The sequence below is a fragment of the Mastigoproctus giganteus genome, chromosome 6, assembly GCF_048544385.1.
Source record: "Mastigoproctus giganteus isolate SK-2022 chromosome 6, ASM4854438v1, whole genome shotgun sequence".
NCBI classification, from domain to species: domain Eukaryota; kingdom Metazoa; phylum Arthropoda; class Arachnida; order Uropygi; family Thelyphonidae; genus Mastigoproctus; species Mastigoproctus giganteus.
Genome location: NC_143580.1, coordinates 223,897,729 through 223,921,013, shown reverse-complemented (window position 1 = coordinate 223,921,013; position 23,285 = coordinate 223,897,729). Strand labels below are relative to the sequence as shown.

Below are 23,285 nucleotides of genomic sequence, written 5' to 3'. Positions count from 1 at the left end.
TCCAGGCTGATCAAAATGAAACCACCAACTGGACTGACTCTGTCAGTGCCATCATAAATAAGCTCTTCCCAGACGGCAACCCTCAGAATGACTTGCCGGAACACAAAAGTATCCGGAAGAAGAATGCCGAATATATAACACAGACCCAAGCTGAACCCTTCACCGGTCTGGAATTGAATCAGGTCCTCAAAAAAGTAAATACGAAAAAGTGCCCGGGACTGGATTTAATTGAATATGCCTTCATCATTAGATTTCACAAATTAAAGCCAGAACATCTTCTATTATTGTACAATAAATGCCTCCAAAAATCAAAGTTCCCCCAGCCCTGGAAGGTTGCACTTCTCCGCCTAATACCAAAACCAAATAAACCAATAACAAACCCTCGTTCATACAGACCAATTGCCCTGCTGGCAAACCTGGGCAAGACCTTGGAAAGACTAATGGCCATCCGAATCACGAATCTCTTTCTCTCCAAAGGTATGATTTCACCAGCCCAATATGGATTCACCCAGGGCAGATCATGTGAAGATGCCCTCTCTGATTTGATCCTGCATCTGGAAACTTCGCGATCCAAGTATGAACTCGCTCTGTTTATTGACTTCGAGGGGGCCTTCGATAATGTATGGTGGGAAAGTGCACTGGAACGTCTTCGCACAGCAGAATGTCCAAACAATCTTTACTGGCTGTTCAGAAGCTACTTCTCACAACGTACAATAGTAGTTAAGTCAAAATATCACCAAGTCCTTAAACCCATCCACCGTGGGTGTCCCCAGGGCTCTGTCCTGGGGCCCTTGGTATGGAATATGGTGCTCCAGAGCTGGCTCAGTAACAATTTTGAAAAAACGAAAATCATAGCATTCGCAGACGACCTCACCATCGTGGTCGCTGGTCATTCCAGAGCAGCCCTCGAATCCACAGCACAGCGAGTACTCAACCATCTCTCTAGCTGGACAACAATCAACAAATTGCAAATCAACCCTGCCAAAACTAAGATGATGGTGTTTAAAAACCGACTCGACTTACGAAGGCCTCCCCAGGTCAAAATCAACGGAACCCAGCTAACCTTCGTAGAACAGACAAAAGTCCTGGGAGTAGTAATAGACAACCGTCTGTCTTTCTTCCCCCATCTACAGCATCTGAGTTCCAAGACCAAAAAGTTCTCCGCCGCAATTATACGGATCTCAAGAAGTGAGTGGGGACTATCAAAACGAACCCTTCTTTATTATAAAGCTGTCTTTCTCCCAATAGTAACCTATGCTGCCGGGGTCTGGTTTCACAGAGTTCCCATCATTAAGATGAAAGAAAAGCTAAACTCTATACAAAGAGCTATGTTGCTGGCGACCCATCGAATCTGCCGTACAGTCTCTACAGCAGCTCTCCAAGTTATAGCAGGCACCCTCCCTCTCGACCTTTACACAATCTACAAAGGGCTCTGCTATCGAATTAAAAAGGGTATTCCGGCAACGATCCTGGATATAGAACTCTCACTAACTACGGATATAAAGCAGGAGAAATCTCGATGTCTCAATAAACTCTTCAATGTATGGCAGACCAGATGGGATTCTTCTACTGTAGGGGTTGTAACTCGGAGTTTTCTTCCGGAGGTAACCTTTGCAACCACTAAAAATAACGCCCGATGGTTCTCCTCAGCCTCGAATCATCCTTTCTCATTACCGGACATGGTTCTCTAAATGAGAAACTGCATACACTGGGACTCATCGACACTCCCTACTGCTTTTGCGGACAAAGTGAAAGTTGGAAACACTTGCTTCTAGAGTGTGTACATTACAACGATATCAGAAACCGTCTCCGGAATAAGATCCAGGACTTCCCACCAGCAGATCTGCATCAACTGATATGTACCCAAAACAACCTCGAAGCCTTCCAGACCTTTGCAGCTGAGGTATTTGCCTGGAGGAGGACACTGATCGTCAGTCACCGACATGGAAATGCCGATCATTAACAATTCCACTGCCAACTGAAAGTCATCCCTTCTACTGAACTATTTTTTTTTTTTTTTTTTTTTCCTAACCTCCGTTCTGCATTGTTTCCGGGTCCTTCCCTGGAACTAGGAGCAGCTTTGGCTCACCTTTTCTTCTTTCCCACTATGTGCAAGATAGATAACCACTCTCCCATTTTTTTTTCTTTTTTTTTTTTTTTTCTTTTTTCTTTTCATTCTCTCTCTGCTGGCACCCGATTTACATCTTTCTCTCACTGTAGCCAGGGTGTGGATTAAAATTATTTATTTATTCCTTAATTATTTTTATTTTTTATTTATTTTTATTTTATTATTATTATTATTTATTTTTTTTTTTATTTATTCTTTTTATTTTTCCTCAAACCTGCGTTCTGCACTGTTTCCGGGTCCTGCCCTGGGAACTAGGAGCAGCCTTGGCTCACCTTTTCTTCTTTCTCCCTCTGTGCAGGATAGTTAACCACTCTCACATTTTTTTTTTTTTTTTCTTTTTCTTTTTCTCTTACTCTCTCTCTGCTGGCACCCCGACTTACATCTTCCTCTTCACTGTGGGATTAAAATTATTTAATTATTCTGTAATTATTATTATTTATTTATTTTATTATTATTTATTTTTTATTTATTATTTTTTTTTTTTTTCATTTACTTAGCTTCATTTTTTTTTTTTTTTTTTTTTTTACTCGTGCTCTGTTCTGACAACTGGGATGTGGACTATCATTGGTGCCAGACAGCTCTCCCTTTTTTAAATTTTATTTATTTATTTTTTTATTATTATTATTTTTATTTTTATTTATTTTTTTTTTATCATTATTTATTATTTATTTATTTATTTAATATATTTTCTTTTTCACCACGGGGAACTATTATAATTATTTATTTGTTTATGATTATTTATTTTTTTTTTATTTTTTTTTTTTTTGCACCACGGGAAATACATTTTGTCTCTGTTTTTAGTTTATTTAATTTTTATTTTATTTCTTTTTTTTTTCCCTCTCTGGAGTGGGCCCCCAGAGAAATCTGGCCCACCTTTTGGCAACATCAGGTAGTTCAGAGTCTCGTATCGAGACAGTACGTGCTCCATTGGGACTGGCCCACCTTCCCGTGTGGACGAGTACCCCAGAATCATCTATCCAGGTGATTGATGCTTCTGGGTTAGCCAAGAGGTCAGAACAGAACAACAGAACACACACACAATACACACAAACCGACGTCACACACATCTGGCCCATTTGTAGTGATACTGTTCTTCACAGAGATACGAGGCGGAGTTGAACTCGCGTTCTAGGAGCCGCCCTTTACAAAAACACATGTCCACATGTCCACAAGTCAAGGTAGCAAAGAATAAGAGGGACTTGGGATTGCAGCCTCTCCTCCAGCAAATGATTTTGACCTGTTAGTAATCCTGGGTATAACCTCCATGCACAAGCACACTGTGGGTGACCACCCAGGTATGAACCAATGTAAGCAGGGGTCGAGGTATGGCACCCACACTACATGGAGGATTGCCACCACTCTGTGTTATCAGGCAATACTAGTTGGTAAAAGACTCTCATCAACTGGTGCAATACCACCACTTTGCTCAGTGGAGGCTTGAAGTGGTGGAACCCATGTTTAGTCTCCAGAGCTAAGTTGCGTTCAACCCTTCCCCATCTCTTCCATCTTGCAGTATGACTGATGACTTTTGAGGTTATGAAGAACATCATGGCAAGATCCAATCTTCCTTATATTTTGAGGGTACAGCTATAAAACGGTGTTCGCAGGCCAGCCGCTAGTTAGTACACCAGACCGAACTGATTGGGAACTCTTTAGGAGTCTTCCGGATCAGCTAGTGTATAATCTTGCTACCCCTACAATGCCAGATAGTGACTGGAGGGAGTCCGAGTAGGGTGTGTGTGTGCGGGCATTGTCAAGGCCACGTTGTGTCAAGGATCTGGGTATATTCTTACCATGTGTACGCCATATCCAAAATTTCATTACTTCATACAGCATGTCCCCCCCACACTTTTTTCTTACTAGTGAATACACCATGAATTATTAAACTAATAGAGTGAGCTTATCTGAGAAAAGATCTAAACCTCCCAACACTTCATTTCACAAATATACGTGGTCTCAATTCTAATCTCAACAATGTCCATTTCCACTTGCAATCTACCAAACCCCATGTACTTTTTCTGACAGAATCACAGTTATCGGTTAATTCAACTACTGCATATCTCAGTTGCCCAAATTGTTTGCTGTATGATTCCTTTTTCCTCAAAGGTGGTACTTGTGCATATTTCTGTTCCGATATTACCTGTCAGAGACTTGGTAATTTGGAATCTCCTCTCTTCGATCTTCTCTGGCTTAAAATCTCTCTACCTCATTGTCAAATTCATTTGTTGTCTCTACCGTTCTCCCACCTCACTAATCACTTGGAGCTCTTTGACTTCCTCTCTTTGCAACTTGACTTTCTCCAGTCCAACTTTCCTAACAGTGAGGTAATTTTCCTTGGTGATTTTAATGTTCACAACTCCAGCTGGCTTCTGTTTTCTAGTCACACCGACCCAGCTGGTTGAGATACTGAGGCTTTTGCAATTGCTAATGACCTTGCACAGATTGTTCATTTACCTACAAGAATACAGGATAATCCTATCCATACAGCCAACACGCTTGATCTTTTTCTCACAAAACCACCCTTCTAAGTACATGGTTGAAGTGAGTGGTCCTTTAGGAACCTCAGATCACAACTTGGTGATTGTCTCTTCTCCAATGGAGCCTTTATCTGTTGGCTATTCCCAACCTCTTGTTGTTTGGCAATACAAGAATGCAAAATGGGATGATCTGAGAGATTTCTTTTCTTTTCCTTGGTCGGATTACTGTTTCAAAACTTCTGATGTCAATGTTTGCTCAGATCGTGTCAGTGAAAGTATTCTTCTAGGAATGGAATCCTTAATTCTACACTCCACTTTAAAATCTCGTCCTTTATCTAAACCTTGTTTTCCAATAAATGTGCTAAGGATGTTCAAGAGAAGAATGTTGCATATCATAATTGGCTTATTTCCAATTCTTCAGTTTCATTTTCTGCCTACACCAAAGCTCGCAACAATTGTAAAGCAGTCATTAATCAGTCCAAACTAGGTTTTGAAAAGGCTAAGACCAGAAAACGTTGCTCCTTACCCTAATGGTAGCCAAGCATTCTGGTCTCTTGCCCAAGCTATTGGCTGTAACTTTTGCCCATCACTGCTCCCATCTCTGTCCAAACCAGATGGTTCTGTTGCCACTTCAGCCAAGGATAAGCTGACCTGCTAGCATCCCATTATTCTTGTATTAATGATCTTGGTAAAACATCTCCCACCATTCCCAACACACTCCATTCAATGCCTTCTGTGGTCTTCCGTCAAAAGGATATCAGAAGGATTTTGATGAATCTTAATGCTAAGAAAACTCCAGGTCCTAATGGTATTTCTCCACTTGTTCTCAAAACTTGTGCTCCTGAACTTACTCCTGTTCTTTGCCACCTTTTTTCACTTTCTTATTCCAAAGGTGTTTTATCTTCTGCTTGGAAATTTGCTAATATCCAGCCAGTTCCTAAAAAGGGCGACAAGTCCCTCCCATACAATTATCGTCCCATTGCAATTACTTCTACTCTTTCTAAAGTAATAGAGAAATCAATTAACCGCCAACTCTTAAACTACCTAGAAACCATCCTTTTGATCAACGATTGCCAGTATGGATTCCATCAGTGTCGATCCACTGGTGATATTCTGGCTTATGTTACCCATTTATGGACAAATTCAATGGAAAAGTTTGGTGAAACACAAGCAGTTGCTCTTGACATCTCAAGGGCTTTCGATCGTGTTTGGCATAAAGGTCTTCTAAACATGGTTCCATCTTATGGTTTGCCAAATGTTTTTTTTTTTTTATTGATTATCCAGTTTTTTCTCTGATCGCTCACTGAGGTGATGGTAGATGACCCTATGTCTTCTAACTTCACTAATGCTGGTATCCCCCAAGTTCAGTTCTTTCCCCACACTTTTCCTTTTGTATATTAATGACCTTCTTCCACTGACTGGAAATCCTATCCATAGTTTGGCAGATGATAGCAATTGCATTCCATTTTCCATTTTGAAAAACCTTGCCTGCTCAATCAGCTTCAACTTCTCGAATATCTGCTACCAATTCCTTAAATGCCGAACTCCAGTGAGGCAAAGACTACTTAGTTGAATTCAATCCTTCTAAAACTCAATCTTGTCTTATATCTCAAAAAAGAGGATTCTTCTGCTGCTATGCTTATCTTTGGCAACACTCTGATTTCAAGGCAAAATGATATCTCTTTAGAGGATAACCCTAACTTCTAATCTCTCTCTTGGCAGTACATTACAAATATTGCTTCCTCTGCATCTAAAGAACTTGGTTTTTTTCTTTCTTTCTCAGTGTTACTTTTCTTCCAAACAGCTGTTCACTCTGTAGATATCACAAATCTGCCCTAACATGGAATATTGTTCACACATCTGGGGGTGGTGCCCACAAACCCCCTCTCAGGCTTCTAGATTCCATTCAGAAGAGGGCAGTTAGGTTAATTAATGACTCCACTCTAACTGAGTCTCTCCACTCTCTGTCTCATAGACGTACTGTTTCTGCTGTATGTCTTTTCTACAGATATTTCATGGGCACTGTTCTTCTGAATTGGCTTCTATAATTCCTGCTCTCTCTTTCAAAACAGTCCGAACACTTGCCGCCACCAGCCAACATCCATTTACTGTCCAACTTCAAACTCACAGAACCAACTTTTCATCTTCCTCATTTATTCATTCAACTGCTGTTTTCCGGAACAACCTTACTTCATACGTATTTCCTGAAAATTACAGTCTACAGAAGTTCAAGTCTAATGTCAACAAATATTTTCTTTCATCTTCTCGATTTCCAACCCAAAGCACGGTACTAAGTACTATAGGTTCTAATGCCTCTCATGCTTGGGGTTTTCATAAAAAAATAAAAAGTCACATGGAACACAACACTCCTAATCTATGCAGAAGTGGCTGATCTGTTTGCCAAGGCAATCCAATGGATACACTGGTCCTGCCTTTGTCAACATTCTGGAAGGACCTATACCCAGTCTTCAAACATGTGTGCCTTCCCATTGTGTCGAGCATCAATGAACCCAAGGCACCTCTTATCAAACTTATTCAGCAATATCGCAGAATGTCATCCTGCTCTCTTGTAGGCTGACTATTCATCCTCTATCAAAGCTCATTAGACATATAAAAAGAATAAAATAAATTTTAATCAAAAACTTTGAAAAATTTATATATATATAAAAAAAAGAAAAAAAAAAACAGTAATTTCAACTCGACAATTTGTTCACAGACATATCTTTTTTAATACAATCAGTTTCTGAAAATTTAAGGATTCATTCCTATAATCCCCCTTTCCATTATCAAAAGATTTGTTATAAATCAGATCATTCTTTAATGGTTCTGGTTTCTGTTTTCTTTAGTGTATAGACATAGATTTACTAAAAAGCTTGTTTAATAATTATGTACAAGTGTATATATACATATATATAATTATTATAACAAGATTCTAAATAGGAAAAAATATGCACAAATACTGTGGTGAAAACATAAAACAGTATGTATCTATACAGGTTTGGACAGAGCAACAGAGACCAATATAGCCAAAAAACGTAATATAGAAATATAAGAAATAATGGTAGTGTCAGTAACTGAAAAGAATGAGAAATAAAAACAGATATATAGTACTCATCAAGCACAAAATATTTTTCATAAAAATTAAATGGCAAAAGCTTAAATTATCATTCAAAACCAAAATGAATAGTTTTAAAACCATTGAAGGAACTGGCTATAGATCTAATTACATGAAATATCAAAAGCAACAAGGGTAAACTACACAAAAGAATGAGAGGGAAACAAAAGCAAAGGGGAGAGGAATGGAAAATGCAAACTGAATTAAAAAAGACTGTGGGAAATATAATTTAGTAAAATAATTATGAAGCATAATAAGGTTATAAAAATCTTATTTTTATACATTTTTTATGTGTGTGCATGTGTATAGCATGTCTGTATTAGATATAGCTATAATAAAGGTCCCCTATATTGTTTGCAAAAATAGGAGAAAAAGCAATATATGATAATTTTCATTAAAAAAATAATATTCTCATAAAATTTTTTCACATTCCATTGTATAAGACTGCATTTGGAATATCGTGCCCAAATATGGAGATCACATCTTAAAAAAAAAAAAAAAAAAAAAAAGAGCTTCCCAAAAGAGTTGAGAGGCAGGCAATGTATCTAGTGAGATCAACAAACAGATGCCCATATTAGGAAAGATTGCAAATATGCACACTACAGAGCTTGGTAACTAGTATTAACATTAGCCATATAGCTCAAGCCAGAGGCTTTTGCTGCACTGGCAAAAAAAAAAAAAAAAAAAAACAACAATACAATTCATTTGCTTCCCTCCTCAACTATCCAGTTGACTTCTGAATTTCTTCAAACTGTCAACCTCAACTACCTGCAGAGGCAGCACATTCTAGTAACCAACAACTTGTTGGCTAAAAGAACATGTCTTACAATCTAGTTTAAACCTCTTCCATTGTAAATTTAATTTATGGCCCCTAGTTCTGGAATTTTTTATAACAGTTAAAATTCCACCTTTATTCATTTTACTAATCCCTCTCAGTCCAGCAGGACCCCTCTAAGGTGCCTGGTTGCCAAAGCTCCATAGCACACATAACTGAAGTCTTTCCTCATACAGCTGTCCTGCTAATCTCATCATGAAGGTTGCCTGTCTTGGCCACTTTCAAGAAGCTCAATTGTCTTTTTTCAGATGAGGTCTCCATACTTGGACACAGTATTCAAATGCAATCTTACAACTGCCTTATACAGTAGGATTATAACCTCTCTATCTCTACAGAATATTGTTTGATAAGTCATCTATAAGACACTATGGGCTTTTCTGGGCACCTATTTACACTCCTTGGAGAACCTCATATCTGCCTGTATCATAACCCCCAGATCTCTTTCTTCCTATATTGTTTTTAATTCAACTCCATCAAGTATGCATGTTATTCTGGGAGTACTATTCCTTAAGAGTTATTTCCCTTGTTGCTATTCCCCAAGGGTTATTCTCCTCGTATTTTGTGTATTAAAACATAGCAACCACTTTTCTGGCCATTCCTGATGCATGTTCAAGTCATCCTGAAGAAGCACTGCTTGGCATCATTAACCTCTCCCAATCTTTACATCATCCACAAATTTTGACATCATGCTCTCTATCCCTTTGTTGATGTTGTTCATGAAAATCAGAAATAACATCAGTCCAAGAATTTATTCTTGGGGAACCCAACTTCTGATATTGCAGCAATCTAAAGAATATCCATTAAATACAACCTCTGCCTTCTGCCCTGCAATCCATCTTAGAATCTTTTCAGCAATCCCAATAAGTTGTGATTTTTGCAGTAACCTCATGAGAAACAGAATCATATATCCTGCAAAAATCCAAATAAACTAAGCTGAAACTGTTCCTTACATCCAGCTCATGAGTAACTGTGTCAAAATATCTTATCAGATTAGTTCAACATGATTTTTCCCTTAACAAAACCATGTTGTGTGTCCTTCAGAATGCCATTTCTATATAAATGCCCCTGGATTACACTCTTGATCACTGCTTCCAACATTTTCCCAACCACTGAAGTCAGACTAACTGGTCTGTATTACTGACTTACTGAAGACAGTTCAGACTAAGTATTCTTCCATAGTTTACTACCCTGATACACCCCCTTGAAGTAATTTAGGTCTGTTTACCTGATTTATCTTCCTGCTCATTTGAAATTCTGCTACCCTCAGAACATCTTGCCAATATTGTCTGTTCAGCAACAAACAAGAATTTTTGAGATGTGTAAGCATTATTTTGACCTAAATTATCAGATAAATGTGCATCTATGTTGCCATTCTTCTCCCTCATCCCCCAACTAACAGTTTCCCCGAGCCCTTAAGATAATGATAATAACAATGATAATGGCAAACACCCTTGCTTCACCTGTGTTCAAATGAATGCTATCTTTACAAAATAGGTTTTTTCTACCCACAACTGTAGGCCATGTTTTTTTCTTTTTTTTTTTTATAAAAATCCCAAACACGAGTGGTATTAGAACCTATAGTACTTGGTACCGTGCTTGGGTTCGAGGTCGAGAAGATGAAAGAAGATATTTCTTGGCATTAAGACTTGAACTTCTGTAGACTATAATTTTCAGGAAATACACATGAAGTAAGGTTGTTCCAGAAAACAGCAGTTGAATGAATAAACGAGGAAGATGAAAAGTTGGTTCTGTGAGTTTGAAGTTGGACAGTAAATGGATGTTGGCTGGTGGCGGCAAGTGTTCGGAGTGTTTTGAAAGAGAAAGTGCGAATAATAGAAGCCAATTCAGAAGAACAGTGCCCATGGAAGTATATGTAGAAAAGGCATGCAGCAAAAACAGTGCGTCTATGAGACAGCGAGTGGAGAGACTCTGTTAGAGAGGAGTCATTAATTAACCTAACTGCCCTCTTCTGAATGGAATCTAGTAGCCTGAGAGAGAGGCTTTGGGGACACTACCCCAGAGGTGGGAACAATATTCCATGGTATGGCGGATTTGCGATTTGTACAGAGTGAAAAGCTGTTTGGAAGAAAAGTAACGCCGAGAGGAGAGAGAAAGAGAAAACCAAGTTTTTTAGATGCAGTGGAAGCAATATTTGTAATGTGCTTGTACCAAAAGAGATTAGAAGTCAGGGTAATCGCCAAAAGAGATATATCTACATGCCTAGAAATCGGAGTGTCATCAAAGGTAAGCATAGGAGCAGAAGAATTCTTTTTGCGAGATATAAGCAAGATTGAATTTTAGAAGGATTGAAATCAACTAAGTTGTCTTTGCCCCACTGGAGAATTACCTGGAGATCGGCATTTAAAGTTTTTTTTTTTAGGAGCATTAGCAACTAAGGCCATATTGCTCGGGGGATATGCGGTGGTCATTCCCTGATCTTTCCACATCCCCCATATTTGGTGGTCACGAGTTTGAACCCCGGTCTAACAAAGAAGCTTGTGCTACGCACTGCTCCTTCTGCCCAACTAGCTACAGAAGCACCGGCATTTAAGGAATTGGTAGCAGATATTTGAGAAGTTGAAGCTGATTAAGCAGAGCAAGATTTCTCAAAATGGAAAGTGGAATGCAATGTGCTATCATTGGCAAAACTATAGATAGGATTTCCAGTCAATGGAAGAAGATCCATTAATATACAAGAGGAAAAGAGTGAGGGAAAGAACTGAACCTTGGGGGACACCAGCATTAGTGGAGAAGTCAGAAGACAGAGAGCCATCTACCAGACGCCTCCATAGCCAGGTGGGCAGGAGCAACAGTGTGTAGCATATGCTTCTTGATTAGACCGGGGTTCGAGCCTGTGACCACAAATACGGAGGATGCAGAAAGGTCAGGGAATGAGAACCGCATATCCTCAGAGCAATATGGCCTTAGTTGCTAAAGCTGCTAAAAACCAAATAACAACAACAAGCCATCTGTCATCACCCTTAGTGAGTGATCAGAGAGATCACTGGATAACCAATTACAAAAACAGTTGGCAAACCATAAGATGGAAGCTTGTTTAGAAGGCCTTTATGCCAAAAATGATCGAAAGCCTTTGAGATGTCAAGAGCAACTGCTTGGGTTTCACTGAACTTTTCCACTGAATTTGTCCATAAACAGGTAACAAAGCCAGAATATCACCAGTGGATTGACACTGACAGAACCTATACTGGCGATCATTGATCAGACAGAAGGTTTCTAGGTAGTTTAAGAGTTGGTGGTTAATCGATTTCTCCATTACTTTAGAAAGAGTAGAAGTAATTGCAATGGGACAATAATTGGATGGGAGGGATTTGTCACCCTTTTTAGGAACTGGCTGGATATGAGCTAATTTCCAAGCAGAAGGAAAAACACCTTTGGAATAAGAAAGTGAAAAAAGGCGGCAAAAAATAGGAATAAGTTCAGGAGCACAGGTTTTGAGACCAAGTGGAGAAATACCATCATGACCTGGAGCTTTCTTGGCATCAAGATTTGTCAAAATCCTTTTGACAGAAAACCACAGGAGGCACTGAATGGAGCGTGTTGGGCATGGTGTTGGGCAAGATCATTAATACACGAGCTGGAAGCAAAATGGGATGTTAGCAGGTCAGCTTTATCCTTGGCTGAAATAACAACAGAACCATCTGGTTTTACAGAGGTGGGAGCAAAGATGGGCAAAAGTTGCAGCCAATAGCTTTGGCAAGAGACCATAATGCTCGGCTACCATTAGGGCAAGAAGCACGCTTTCTACTCTTAAACTGTTGAAAATTTAGTTTGGACTGATTAATAACTGCTTTACAATTGTTGCAAGCTTTGGTGTAGGCAGAAAACGAAACTTAAGAATTGGTTATTTTGTTTTTAGGAGCATTAGCAACTAAGGCCATATTACTCCGGGAATATGCAGTAGTCATTCCCTGACCTTTCCGCATCCTCCATATTTGGTGGTGATGGGCTCGAACCCCGGTCTAATCAAGAAGCGTGTGCTACGCACTACAGCTCCTTCCCACCTGGCTACGGAGGCGCCCAAAGAATTGGAAACAAGCCAATTACAATATGCGGCGTCCTTCTCTTGAATAGCCTTAGCACATTTATTGGAAAAACCAAGGTTTAGATAAAGGACAAGATTTTAAAGTGGAGTGTAGAATTAAGGATTCCATTCCTGCAAGAATAATTTCACTGACACGATCTGAGCAAACGATGACATCAGAAGTTTTGAAACAGTAATCCACCCAAGGAAAAGAAATCTCACAGGTCATCCCATTTTGCATTTTTGTAATGCCAAACAATGAGATTGGGAATAGCCATGACATAAATGCTCCATTAGAGAAGAGACAATCACCCAGTTGTGATCTGAGGTACCTAAAGGACCACTCACTTCAATCGTGTACTTAGAAGGGTGGTTTTGTGAGAAAAAGATCAAGCATATTAGCTGTATGGTTAGGATTGTCCTGTATTCTTGTAGGTAAATGAACAATCTGTGCAAGGTCATTAGTAATTGCAAAAGCCTCAGCATCTCAACCAGCTGGGTCGGTGTGACTAGAAAACAGAAGCCAGCTGGAGTTGTGAACATTAAAATCACCAAGGAAAATTGCCTCACTGTTAGGAAAGTTGGACTGGAAAAAGTCAAGCTGCAAAGAGAGTAGTAGTAGTGGCATGTGATGCAAGAAAGCAAATGTATGAGCTTATGCAGCATCAGCCAAAAAAAAAAAAAAAAAAAAAACACACCATTCCCTCCAAATGCATGTCCAGTTCCTCCTTAAATTTATTTAACCTATCAACTTCCACAACGACAGATGGAAGTTTGTTCCAGCAATTAACCACCCACTGGCTAAAGGCAAATTTCCGCACATCTATTCTACATCTGTCTTTTCTTAATTTGAATTTATGCCCCCTTAGGTTCGTAATCTGAACAAGTGGAAGGATCCCATCAGAATTCAGCGTGCTCAACCCATTCAAGGCCTTATTCATCTCAATCAGATCACTGCACAGGTGCCTAGTCTCCAGCCACTGCAATTTGCAGAACTTAAGCCTCTCTTGGTAAGAGGATCCCTTCATTCCCCTCACCAATCTTGTTGCCCTTCTCTGTACACGCTCAAGTAAATCTACATCCTTCCTAAAATAAGGGCTCCAGACCTGTACGCAGTACTCAAGGCGTGGCCTGACCATTGCCTTATACAGAGGGATAATCACCTCCTTTTCCCTGCTAGCAAAATTCCTATATATCATTAACAAAACCCCATGACCTGCCCTGGCAGCCTGTTTGCATTGCTCAGAGAACTTCATATCTGACTGCACAATTACTCCCAGGTCTTTTTCATTTTCTACCACCTTACGTGTAGTACCACACAGTTGGTACGTTTCTCTGGGGTTACTTCTACCCATATGCAGTACTTTGCATTTGTCAAGGTTAAACTTCAGTTGCCACTTCTTAGCCCATCTGCCCAAATTATCTAGATCCTGTTGCAGTAGCACACTGCCATTACTGTCATTAACAACCCTGCCAACCTTTGTATCATCTGCAAACTTCGACATTAAGCCTGATATACCTTCATCAATATCATTGATAAATATACAAAACAACAGTGGACCTAACACCGAACCCTGTGGGACTCCACTAATAACATTAGTCCTCGAAGAGCAGCACCCATTGATTACCACCCTCTGTCTTCTCGCACTTAACCATCCTTTTATCCATTGTAGCAACTTACCCTTAATACCATTCTGCTCCAATTTGTACAATAGTCTTCCATGCGCAACAGTGTCAAAAGCTTTCCTGAAATCCAAATATATGATATCAAAATTATTTTTTGCATCCAGTTCCTTTGTAACCACATCACAATATTCACATTCACACGTGAGGAATTAATAATTCCTCACGTGTGAATGTAAATGCAAAATACTCATTCAGTTTGTTTGCTATCTGAGCAGGATCATCAACAGTCGAACCATCGATGTCAAGTGGACCAATCAGATTCATCCCCTTCCTTTTAGAGTTTATATAAGTAAAGAAATCCTTGCTGTTTTTCTTAGCATCTTTTGCCAAAGATTTCTCGTAATCCGCGTTCGCCTGCCTAACCACCATTGTGACCTGATTACAGATTAACTTATATCTGCCACAGGCTTCTTAACTTATATCTGCCACAGAGTTGCTTGATAATTTATATGCATCCCATGCATTTTTCTTCTCTGTTAGGAGTCTCATTAGTTCATTTGACAACCATTTAGGCCTAAACCTTGAACAATATTTCTTAATAGGTATGAAACTTTCAGTAGCTTCCACGATTAATTCCTTGAATGCTTCCCACTTAGAATTTACTGTTGGTAACATCGTCAGTTGATCCCACTGTGCAGAATTTAAAAACTGTCTGAGACCACTGTACTCGCCTTTACGGAAGCAAAAACCTTTTCCTTTACTCCTGATGGTAATTAAATCTTTAAGTAAATCCCACGTCAGTACACTGTGATCACTGTCACCTAGTGGTTCTTTTTTTCTGCAAATTCCTAATACATGAATGATCACTGCTGATAACCAGATCAAGAGTATTACTTTCTCTGGTTGCCTCTCGAACATGCTGCTGCAGAAAACAATCATCCAATAAATCCACAAATGTCTGACTAGTGTTTGAGTGACCAACCCACAAGTTCCAGTCAATATCTGGGAAGTTAAAATCCCCCATTATAAGACATTCCGATTTACTAGCCCACTCTATTTCTCTGTACAACTGTTCATTGTACTCATTCCAGTCATTAGGCCTATAACACACTCCTGCTCTAATTTTTGCTTTCGCAGTGCTTATGTCATACCAAACTGACTCAACAGTACACTGTTCATCTATATCAACTGGATGCACTTCTTTTGATTTTATGTTTTTCTTTATTAACAGCATAACACCTCCTCCCTTCCTATCCTGTCTATCCTTTCTGCACACACTGTACTCCCCAAATTCCAGTTCGGCATTCCTTATATCTGCGTGACACCACGTCTCTGATATACCATCAATATTCGCCTTTGATGTCTTGATCAACACTTCAAATTCATCAAATTTATTTACTATACTTCTAGCATTGGTATACATGCATCTATTCCTATTCCCAGCCACTCTAACACATCCCATATACCCACCTGTTTCACGATGACTGACATCCGTCTCTGAAACCCCCAACAACCCTTGCTCCAGGTCGCTACTTATTCTAATAGAAGTTATGCAAGAATCACCTTCACCTCTGCCTACGGCTACTGTTAAACTATTAGTCCTTGTATCCCCCCAAGCTATCAGTTTTCCAACCCACTTAACACTGCCTTGATAGCATCAGCAAATATTCTTGCACCCTTTCTATTTAAGTGTATCCCATCCCTGTAGAAGCAGTCTGTCCTGTTAACAAGTACAGTCCAGGCTGGAAAAAATTCTACCCCATGAGCCTTGCACAATCTTTCCAGGGCCGAATTGATCGACAAGGCTCTCATCATATACTCCCTCCTATCGTATCTGGGCAGAATTGCAGATACTTTCAAATTCAACCCTAATTCACGGCTTTTTTTCATCAGTGACCTGTACTTGTTAAGTACAGGTCACTGATGAAAGGAAGTCAAAGAGCTCGAAGTGATTAGTGGAGTGGGAGAATGGTAGAGACAACAGATGAATTTGACACAAAGAGGTAGAGAGATTTTAAGCCAGAGAAGATCGAAGAGGAGATTCCAAATTATCAAGTCTCTGACATGGAATATCGGAACGGACATCTGCACAAGTACCACCTTTGAGGCAAAAGGAATCATACAGCGAATAATTTGGGCAACTGTTGATAAAAATTTATCTCCTAAAGCCTTGCAGTGTCTCTTTAAATCTTGAGTTAATCCACAAAGCTTTTAGCATTTATATGCTATAATCCCTCCTATTGCGTCTGGACAGAACTGATAGCATAGAGGAGGACCCGATTCGGGTTTCAGGTTCTGAGTGAAGCCAGTAAAACGACTGATGGAGAAACCTTCACAATGTCAAGTGACACTAGAACCAGGGGACACACACTCAAGCTTAAAGAGAAGAATTATAAACTGGACTGTACAAAGTTTTCCTTTAACCATGAATTATTAATCATTAGAATAAGTTAACTCTGTGAGTAGTTTAGGTAGAAGATTTGGGGATATTCAAAGGTCTGCTAAATTAGTAACCTGGGGGAAGAGGGGGGAAACACATAAGGTAGTGTTATTTTTATTTAATTTTTCGGATGGTATGGAAAAAGTCTCTGGCTTTTTGACCTGCATGTATAGCCAACACTAATATTAAAATTCATCAGAAATTGATGTTTATAATTACATTAATTATAAACATCAAAAAATATTAAGCACTTTACCTGAAATAGAGCTGGAGCCAACCTACCGCCCAGAGTCATTTCTTTCCTAACAGGAGGGGTTTCTTTAAGCACTAATGATGTTATCTGAAGAAGTATCATTAATAACTGCTCCCTGATAATAAGAAAACAATTATTTGACAACCATAAATTTACAAATGACAACTTATAAAGTGCATATCTAAAAACAACATTCAACACAACTGACTTCACTTAACTTTCCTGCTTTATTAATGAATTCGGCTAACATTCTGAATAAAAAGTAAAATATGCAGTAAAGCCAAGGTAAAGCATCAAAACTAATATGAAAATGAAATAATTAAATTTTCAAAAAATAAGAAATCTTTTTGTGTTTATACAATAATTTGACAATTCACAAGTATTTGGAATGAGTAATTTATTTTTAACAATCAAGAACCATTCTAAATATTTTTCATTCTTATAGGAGTACTTCTCTGCAATACATTTCAATTAGAGAACATTAAAATAATAAAGTAAGTACATAATGCTATTAATGCAACATATTTACTTCTAACTACTACCATCTATACTGCTTTTAATATCAAAAATAGACAAATATTTAAAATTATTTGGAGTTGAATGTTGTAAAATTGCTATAACATAAAAAGTATTGTAATTAAATTCAAATGGATTTATTACATATATACAATTTAGGCTAATTCTAAAATTACTTTTCTTTTTTTAAAAACAGAAATAATTTGGTTATTTCCCAAACTATCAATAAGAGAAATCAGAAGGAACCAAAATGATTATTCCAAAAACTATTATTCCCAACTTCAATTCTGAAATTGTGGGCATTCTTCCAGATGAAGATATTTCTGCAATCAATATTGTAAACAGAATATTAGAAAAATTATCAATAAATGACCATTAAATCAATGATCAGGCACCTGCAAGGTGATCTCTTTGAGGTGTATAAGACCTTGAATGGGTTGAGTAGGCTCAATGCTGATGGTATTCTTCCTCTTGCTCAGATTACGAACCTGAGGGGACATAAATTCAAATTGAGGAAAGACAGTTGTAGAATAGACGTTTGGAAATTTGCCTTTAGTCAGCAGGTGGTTGATTGCTGGACCAAACTTCCATCTGTCATTGTGATGTTGATAGTTTAATAAATTTAAGGAAGAACTGGACAAACTTTTAGAGAGAATGGTTGTGTGAAATGGTATTTTTTTTTTTTTTTTGTTTTTTTTTTGGCAGATGCTGTATAAGCTTGCTTTATTGCATCATATGTCTCTACTAATGCTAACGCTAATTAAAGAATCTATAAATGATCTGCCATTTGAAGATATAGAGCACTAGTAGTCAAATCTCTCATTCTACTTCTTCCTAGGTGTTTCCATTTCTCTTTTCTCCATTAGCACTTCATTAGGCAGATTTTATTTTATTCATTCTCTAAATTTACCATTTCAGTTGTGAGAAACTATAATCTGGTAAAGAAGATATACTACCTCAATAGGTATTTTCAGAGAGTTTCACTTCTGAAATTTCTTCCTGACATTCTTTCATATTTCAGTATTTTGTTATATAGACCTTATGTCCTTTCAGCTGACTTTTTCAAGCTGGATTTCCCTGTTCGGTTGGCATTGGCAAGAATTTCATGTATCTTACTTGACCTTAAAAAAGATGGCCTTTTTATGTTTCATTGTTATTGTTTTCAAATACAGATTTTAAGAGGGGAAAAACAAAACTGTATATTCATTAGCCATCACAAAAAGAAAGTTTACCTTTATGAAATATATATCATTCTCCCTTTAATATTACAGCCAGGGCTCCCACTCCTGGGTTTTTCCACCCAGATCTGGGTTTTTTGATTGTCATCTGGGTTGATAGGTTTTTTTCACAAAAATATCTCATTATCTGGGTTTTTTCGGTAATTTTTAATTTTAAGTCAAAATTTATTTTTATTTCTTGTAAATACAATAAAATTTAATACATTTAATAACAGTTTACAATTTTCTTAATTTTATATTCTAACAATACTGATCATAATTTGTAATATCTCAAGTGCTTGTACAAAATACTACAAATGTAAAAGGATTTCAAAGTTTTCGCAGGGTTCTACACTATGAAATTATGCTTACATGTAAGCATACATGTTCATGTTACTAACATGTTTGCGCAGCCTATTGAGCAGGCGGAAGGCGGTCTTTACTGCACAGTCTTTCGTGATCGTTCGTGGTATTATTGCATTATTTGGTGTGATTTTTACATTTATGCGTGTACTACGTACAGTGATATAATAAATTTAAATTGTAGTGACTATTTCTATTTTATGTTAATGGATTAGTGATTTATTTTTTTATTTTATAGAACATTTTAAATAAGATAACTGCTAATAAGTCATACCCACAAATTGCCCACAATGTCTGAAACTTCTTCCCCACAAAGAAAGATGAGTAAACGGTGGTATACTCAAAATTTTAGAAATGAATGGTTAGAAGATCCGGAATTAAAGGATTGGTTGAAAGAAGACAGTAATGAAAAAGGTGCGTCTTACTGTATTTGTTGTGAAATGAAATTAAAGAATGCCAATAAATTGATGTTACTAGCTTATAAAAATACAGTTAAACATAAAAAAGTGCAAATATTGCTAAGACAAGTTCAACGTTAGACACGTTCTTCAAAAACGTAAACCTACAGAGAATGAAGAAGTAGCAAAGGCAGAGTTAACAATTGCTGCACTCATTTCTGAGCATAATATTCCATATTGCGCAATGTGATCACCTTATAGAAGCATGTAAGAAATATAGAGTTTAATTATAGAGCATAATATTGCGCAATGTGATCACCTTATAGAAGCATGTAAGAAAGCATTTCATGATAGCAATATTGCAAAACAAGTTCAGATGAAGGCGACTAAAGTCTCTTATCTTATACAAGATGGCATAGCCTATCATGAAAAAATATACATTTCTAACATATGCAGAAACAACAAGTTTTCAATGATAATTAGATGAAAGTACAGATTTATCTTTATCGCAAGTTCTAGCTGCTGTTGTTAGATATTTTGATATTCAAAAACTTGATGTTGTAGATATGTTACTTGACACTGTTTGTGTCGAAAATAGTACTTCAGAAGGGCTTTATCAAGCTGTAAAAGATCTTTTCATAGAAAAAAACATTCAAATAAGTAATCTCGTTGGCTTTGGAAGTGATAATTGTGCCACTATGATGGGTACTAAGAGTGGGTTCCAGTCATTGCTAAAAAAGGATGTACCATCAGTATTTATAATGGATGTGTTTGCCATTCTTTTGCATTATGTGCTAGTCATAGATGGTAGTCAAGGTACTACCATCATATCTAGAAATATTTATAAAAGATATCTCTTGTTATTTTTCCCGTAGTAGTAAAAGATTAAACGAGTTCAAAATGATTCAAGATGTTATAGATACTGCTAAGCATAAAATCCCCAAATTAGCACAAACACATCGGTTATCCTGTGGCAATGTAATAAAAATTATTATTGAGCAGTGGGATGCGTTAGTTCTTTATTTTCAGTCTCAATCAAAAATTGACAAAATCGATGGTGCAGGGAATATTTACAATACTATGATCACCAAAGGAACTAAGCATATGTTGTTGTTTTTAGGATATGTACTGGAGAAAATAAACTGCCTGAATATTGAATTTAAATCTGAGCATTTCAGATTGCACTTACTTCATTCAGTGGTTTCAATTGAGTATAAAAATATTCTTAGTTTTTTTCATAAAAGAAGAAGTCATTACTTCATGCAAGCTGATTGAAATTGATCCAAGCAATGCAATAAATCATAAGCCTCTGAATAAAATATATTTGGGAGGCCGTTGTATGGCCTTATTAAATTCAACACCACTTGGTGACAGTGAAAGCAGGTTTAAAAATGATTGTTTAAAATTTCTTGTTGAACTTTGTATGGAAATCAGAAAAAGATTTCCTCTAAATGACAATGGAATTGTCGCCAGTCTCAATGTTCTTGGCCCAGCAGTGATACATGATTGTGCCAAATCGCCATCCTCAATTTTCCATTTAGCAATGCAGTTCCCTCACCTTGTTTCTGAAGACAAAATAGATCTTCTAGATGATGAATGGAGATCATTTCGTTTAAATCAAGATTTAGATCTCTCTTACAAAACCATCCCTGAGTTTTGGTATCTGTTATGTAATGTAAAAGATGGCTTTAATAATTCTAAATATGAGATTTTATCTAACTTTATGACCAGTCTAACTATTTTACCTCACTCTTCGGCAAGCGTAGAAAGAATCTTCTCCCAAGTAAACCATATAAAAACAAAAGCCACAAACTCCCTTAAACCAGAAACTGTGAAAAATTGACTAATGGCAAAACAGGTGATAAATAGATCTAATCAAAATTGCTATACATGGAAACCTAAATCAGAATTGGTAAAAGAAGTCATACAAGGAACTTGTCATAAAAGATACGAAGAACGTTTGAAAAAATGAAAGAACTTCAAAAAATAAATGTGGAGGGAACTGAATGGGATGAAAATTCTGATTACAATTAAATAAAAGATATTTTTGCATGGTAAGTTTTATCTTATTTGTGTTGCTATACTATATGATGAAAACTAGGTTTTTTTTGGGTTTATTTAAGTTGCAATCTAAGTTTTTTTAAAATTTGTGAGTGGGAGCCCTGGTTACAGCACTAGCCTAATGTATGAGCACTTCATATGGTTTCTTCCAATTTTTTTAAAATTATCTTTGGTATAATGAAGCACTGCTATACTTGCTAAAAGAGCTTCAATTTTAGCTAAAATAAAGAGGTCTAGCAAGTTTTGAAGAGTATATTTATCTGCTCAATAATGATTTATCATTATATCTATATATAAAAATAATTTTTATATTATTATTTTATTATTTTATTTTTTTATGTGAATCCCAAGCACGAGAGGTATTAGAACCTATAGTGCTTAGTACCGTGCTTGGGTTGAATACAGATTATATACAGTTATATACAGACATACTCATATTTCTATCTTTAAGGTGAATAATACCACCAGGAGTTCATATTTATACTTTGCTTATTATACATAATAAAATTTTCAAATCATACAATATCTTTTATGTAATACTCAGCTGACTGAAATGATTTATCCTTTATGACTGGTAGTTCACACACACACACACACACACACACACACACACACACACACACACACACACTGCATAAATTATAAAAGATCACAGTCAATGGTTAGCATGAAGGGAGAAAATTCTATACAATGCACATTCAATGAACACAAATATCAAATCTGGAATGTGTAACCAATTTCTCACACAACACTTATATTAACAAGTATTTTAATATTATATTTTAATTAAAAAGTATTTGCCATATGGCATCTCCAAATTATAAATTATCAAAAGGTCACTGTGAAAACAGTTCTGCAGTTAAGAAATTCTTACTCATAACAGAGAAACTATAAACATGGTGGAGCAACTCATTCATTGAATAAAAGAGCAACAATTTAATCAATCAAAATAAGATAACATACATACCACGTCTTCCTTTCCATATGTATATTCATCACCATATACCGATATATGTTCAGAACGCGTTTGCATACTTCAACCTGCAACATATCAAATTAAAGCTTAGGTTACGTCACAATATAAATTGTAATTTATTAGCATTTAGATAAGAACAAATTTCATTGAAACTGTGTATAAAAATAACAATAAAGGATGATTATTCAAGTAGCTTTATATCTGAGTTTTTATTGGCCCCAGAAGAATGACCACAGCAAAAAGGATACATACAGTAGTCTTTCAAGGTTATTATAATGAACGTAAAATAGCAATAGGTTTATGGGAAATTGGACTGGTACTTACCACATGGTATTATGATATGCTTAGAGTTTAAAAAGAGGGTTGTTATAATGTGATGGGAGGTTAAAAAGAGGATTGCAAGAGCTCTGATTGTATTATGGTGAACTTTTTCAGAAATAATGGATTACCAATTTAGAAAACTAATCATTTGGAAATTGGGTGCTTCTCTTTTATCATAAATCTTAGTACTGATATTGTCATTCTTTACAACTAAATATGTCTAAATAACAAGTCTCAAGATAGCTGTTTGCATTGAAACATTCAATAACCAAGTCATGTGGATATATAGTAGGCCTAATAGTAGGCCAACCGTACATCCAGTATACATGAAAAAATACATGAAAAAATATAAAATATTAAGTTAGTTAACATAATAAGCCTTACATGGGAAACCCATTTTGCAAGAGACTTTGTCGAGGGCTAAACCCTTACAAAATAACCAACCCATGTTAGACTGAGCCATCGGTTTCTGTTATCATCTGCCTGTATGCCAAAACCAAAATTCCATAATAATGGA

General features: G+C 37.0%; 1 protein-coding gene across 5 annotated transcripts in view; it reads right to left on the bottom strand.

Moving 5' to 3' along the window:
• LOC150085023 (ral GTPase-activating protein subunit alpha-1) overlaps positions 1-23,285 on the bottom strand; it is a 529,619-nt gene that overhangs the window by 351,414 nt on the left and 154,920 nt on the right. For all 5 annotated transcript variants that reach the window (XM_090376739.1, XM_090376741.1, XM_090376740.1 and 2 more), the window contains 2 exons: positions 22,439-22,512; positions 16,920-17,031 (listed from right to left, as the gene is read on the bottom strand). In XM_090376739.1, the coding sequence (XP_090232865.1) occupies positions 16,920-17,031; positions 22,439-22,512 (186 nt within the window). The remainder of the gene's footprint in view (positions 1-16,919; positions 17,032-22,438; positions 22,513-23,285) is intronic.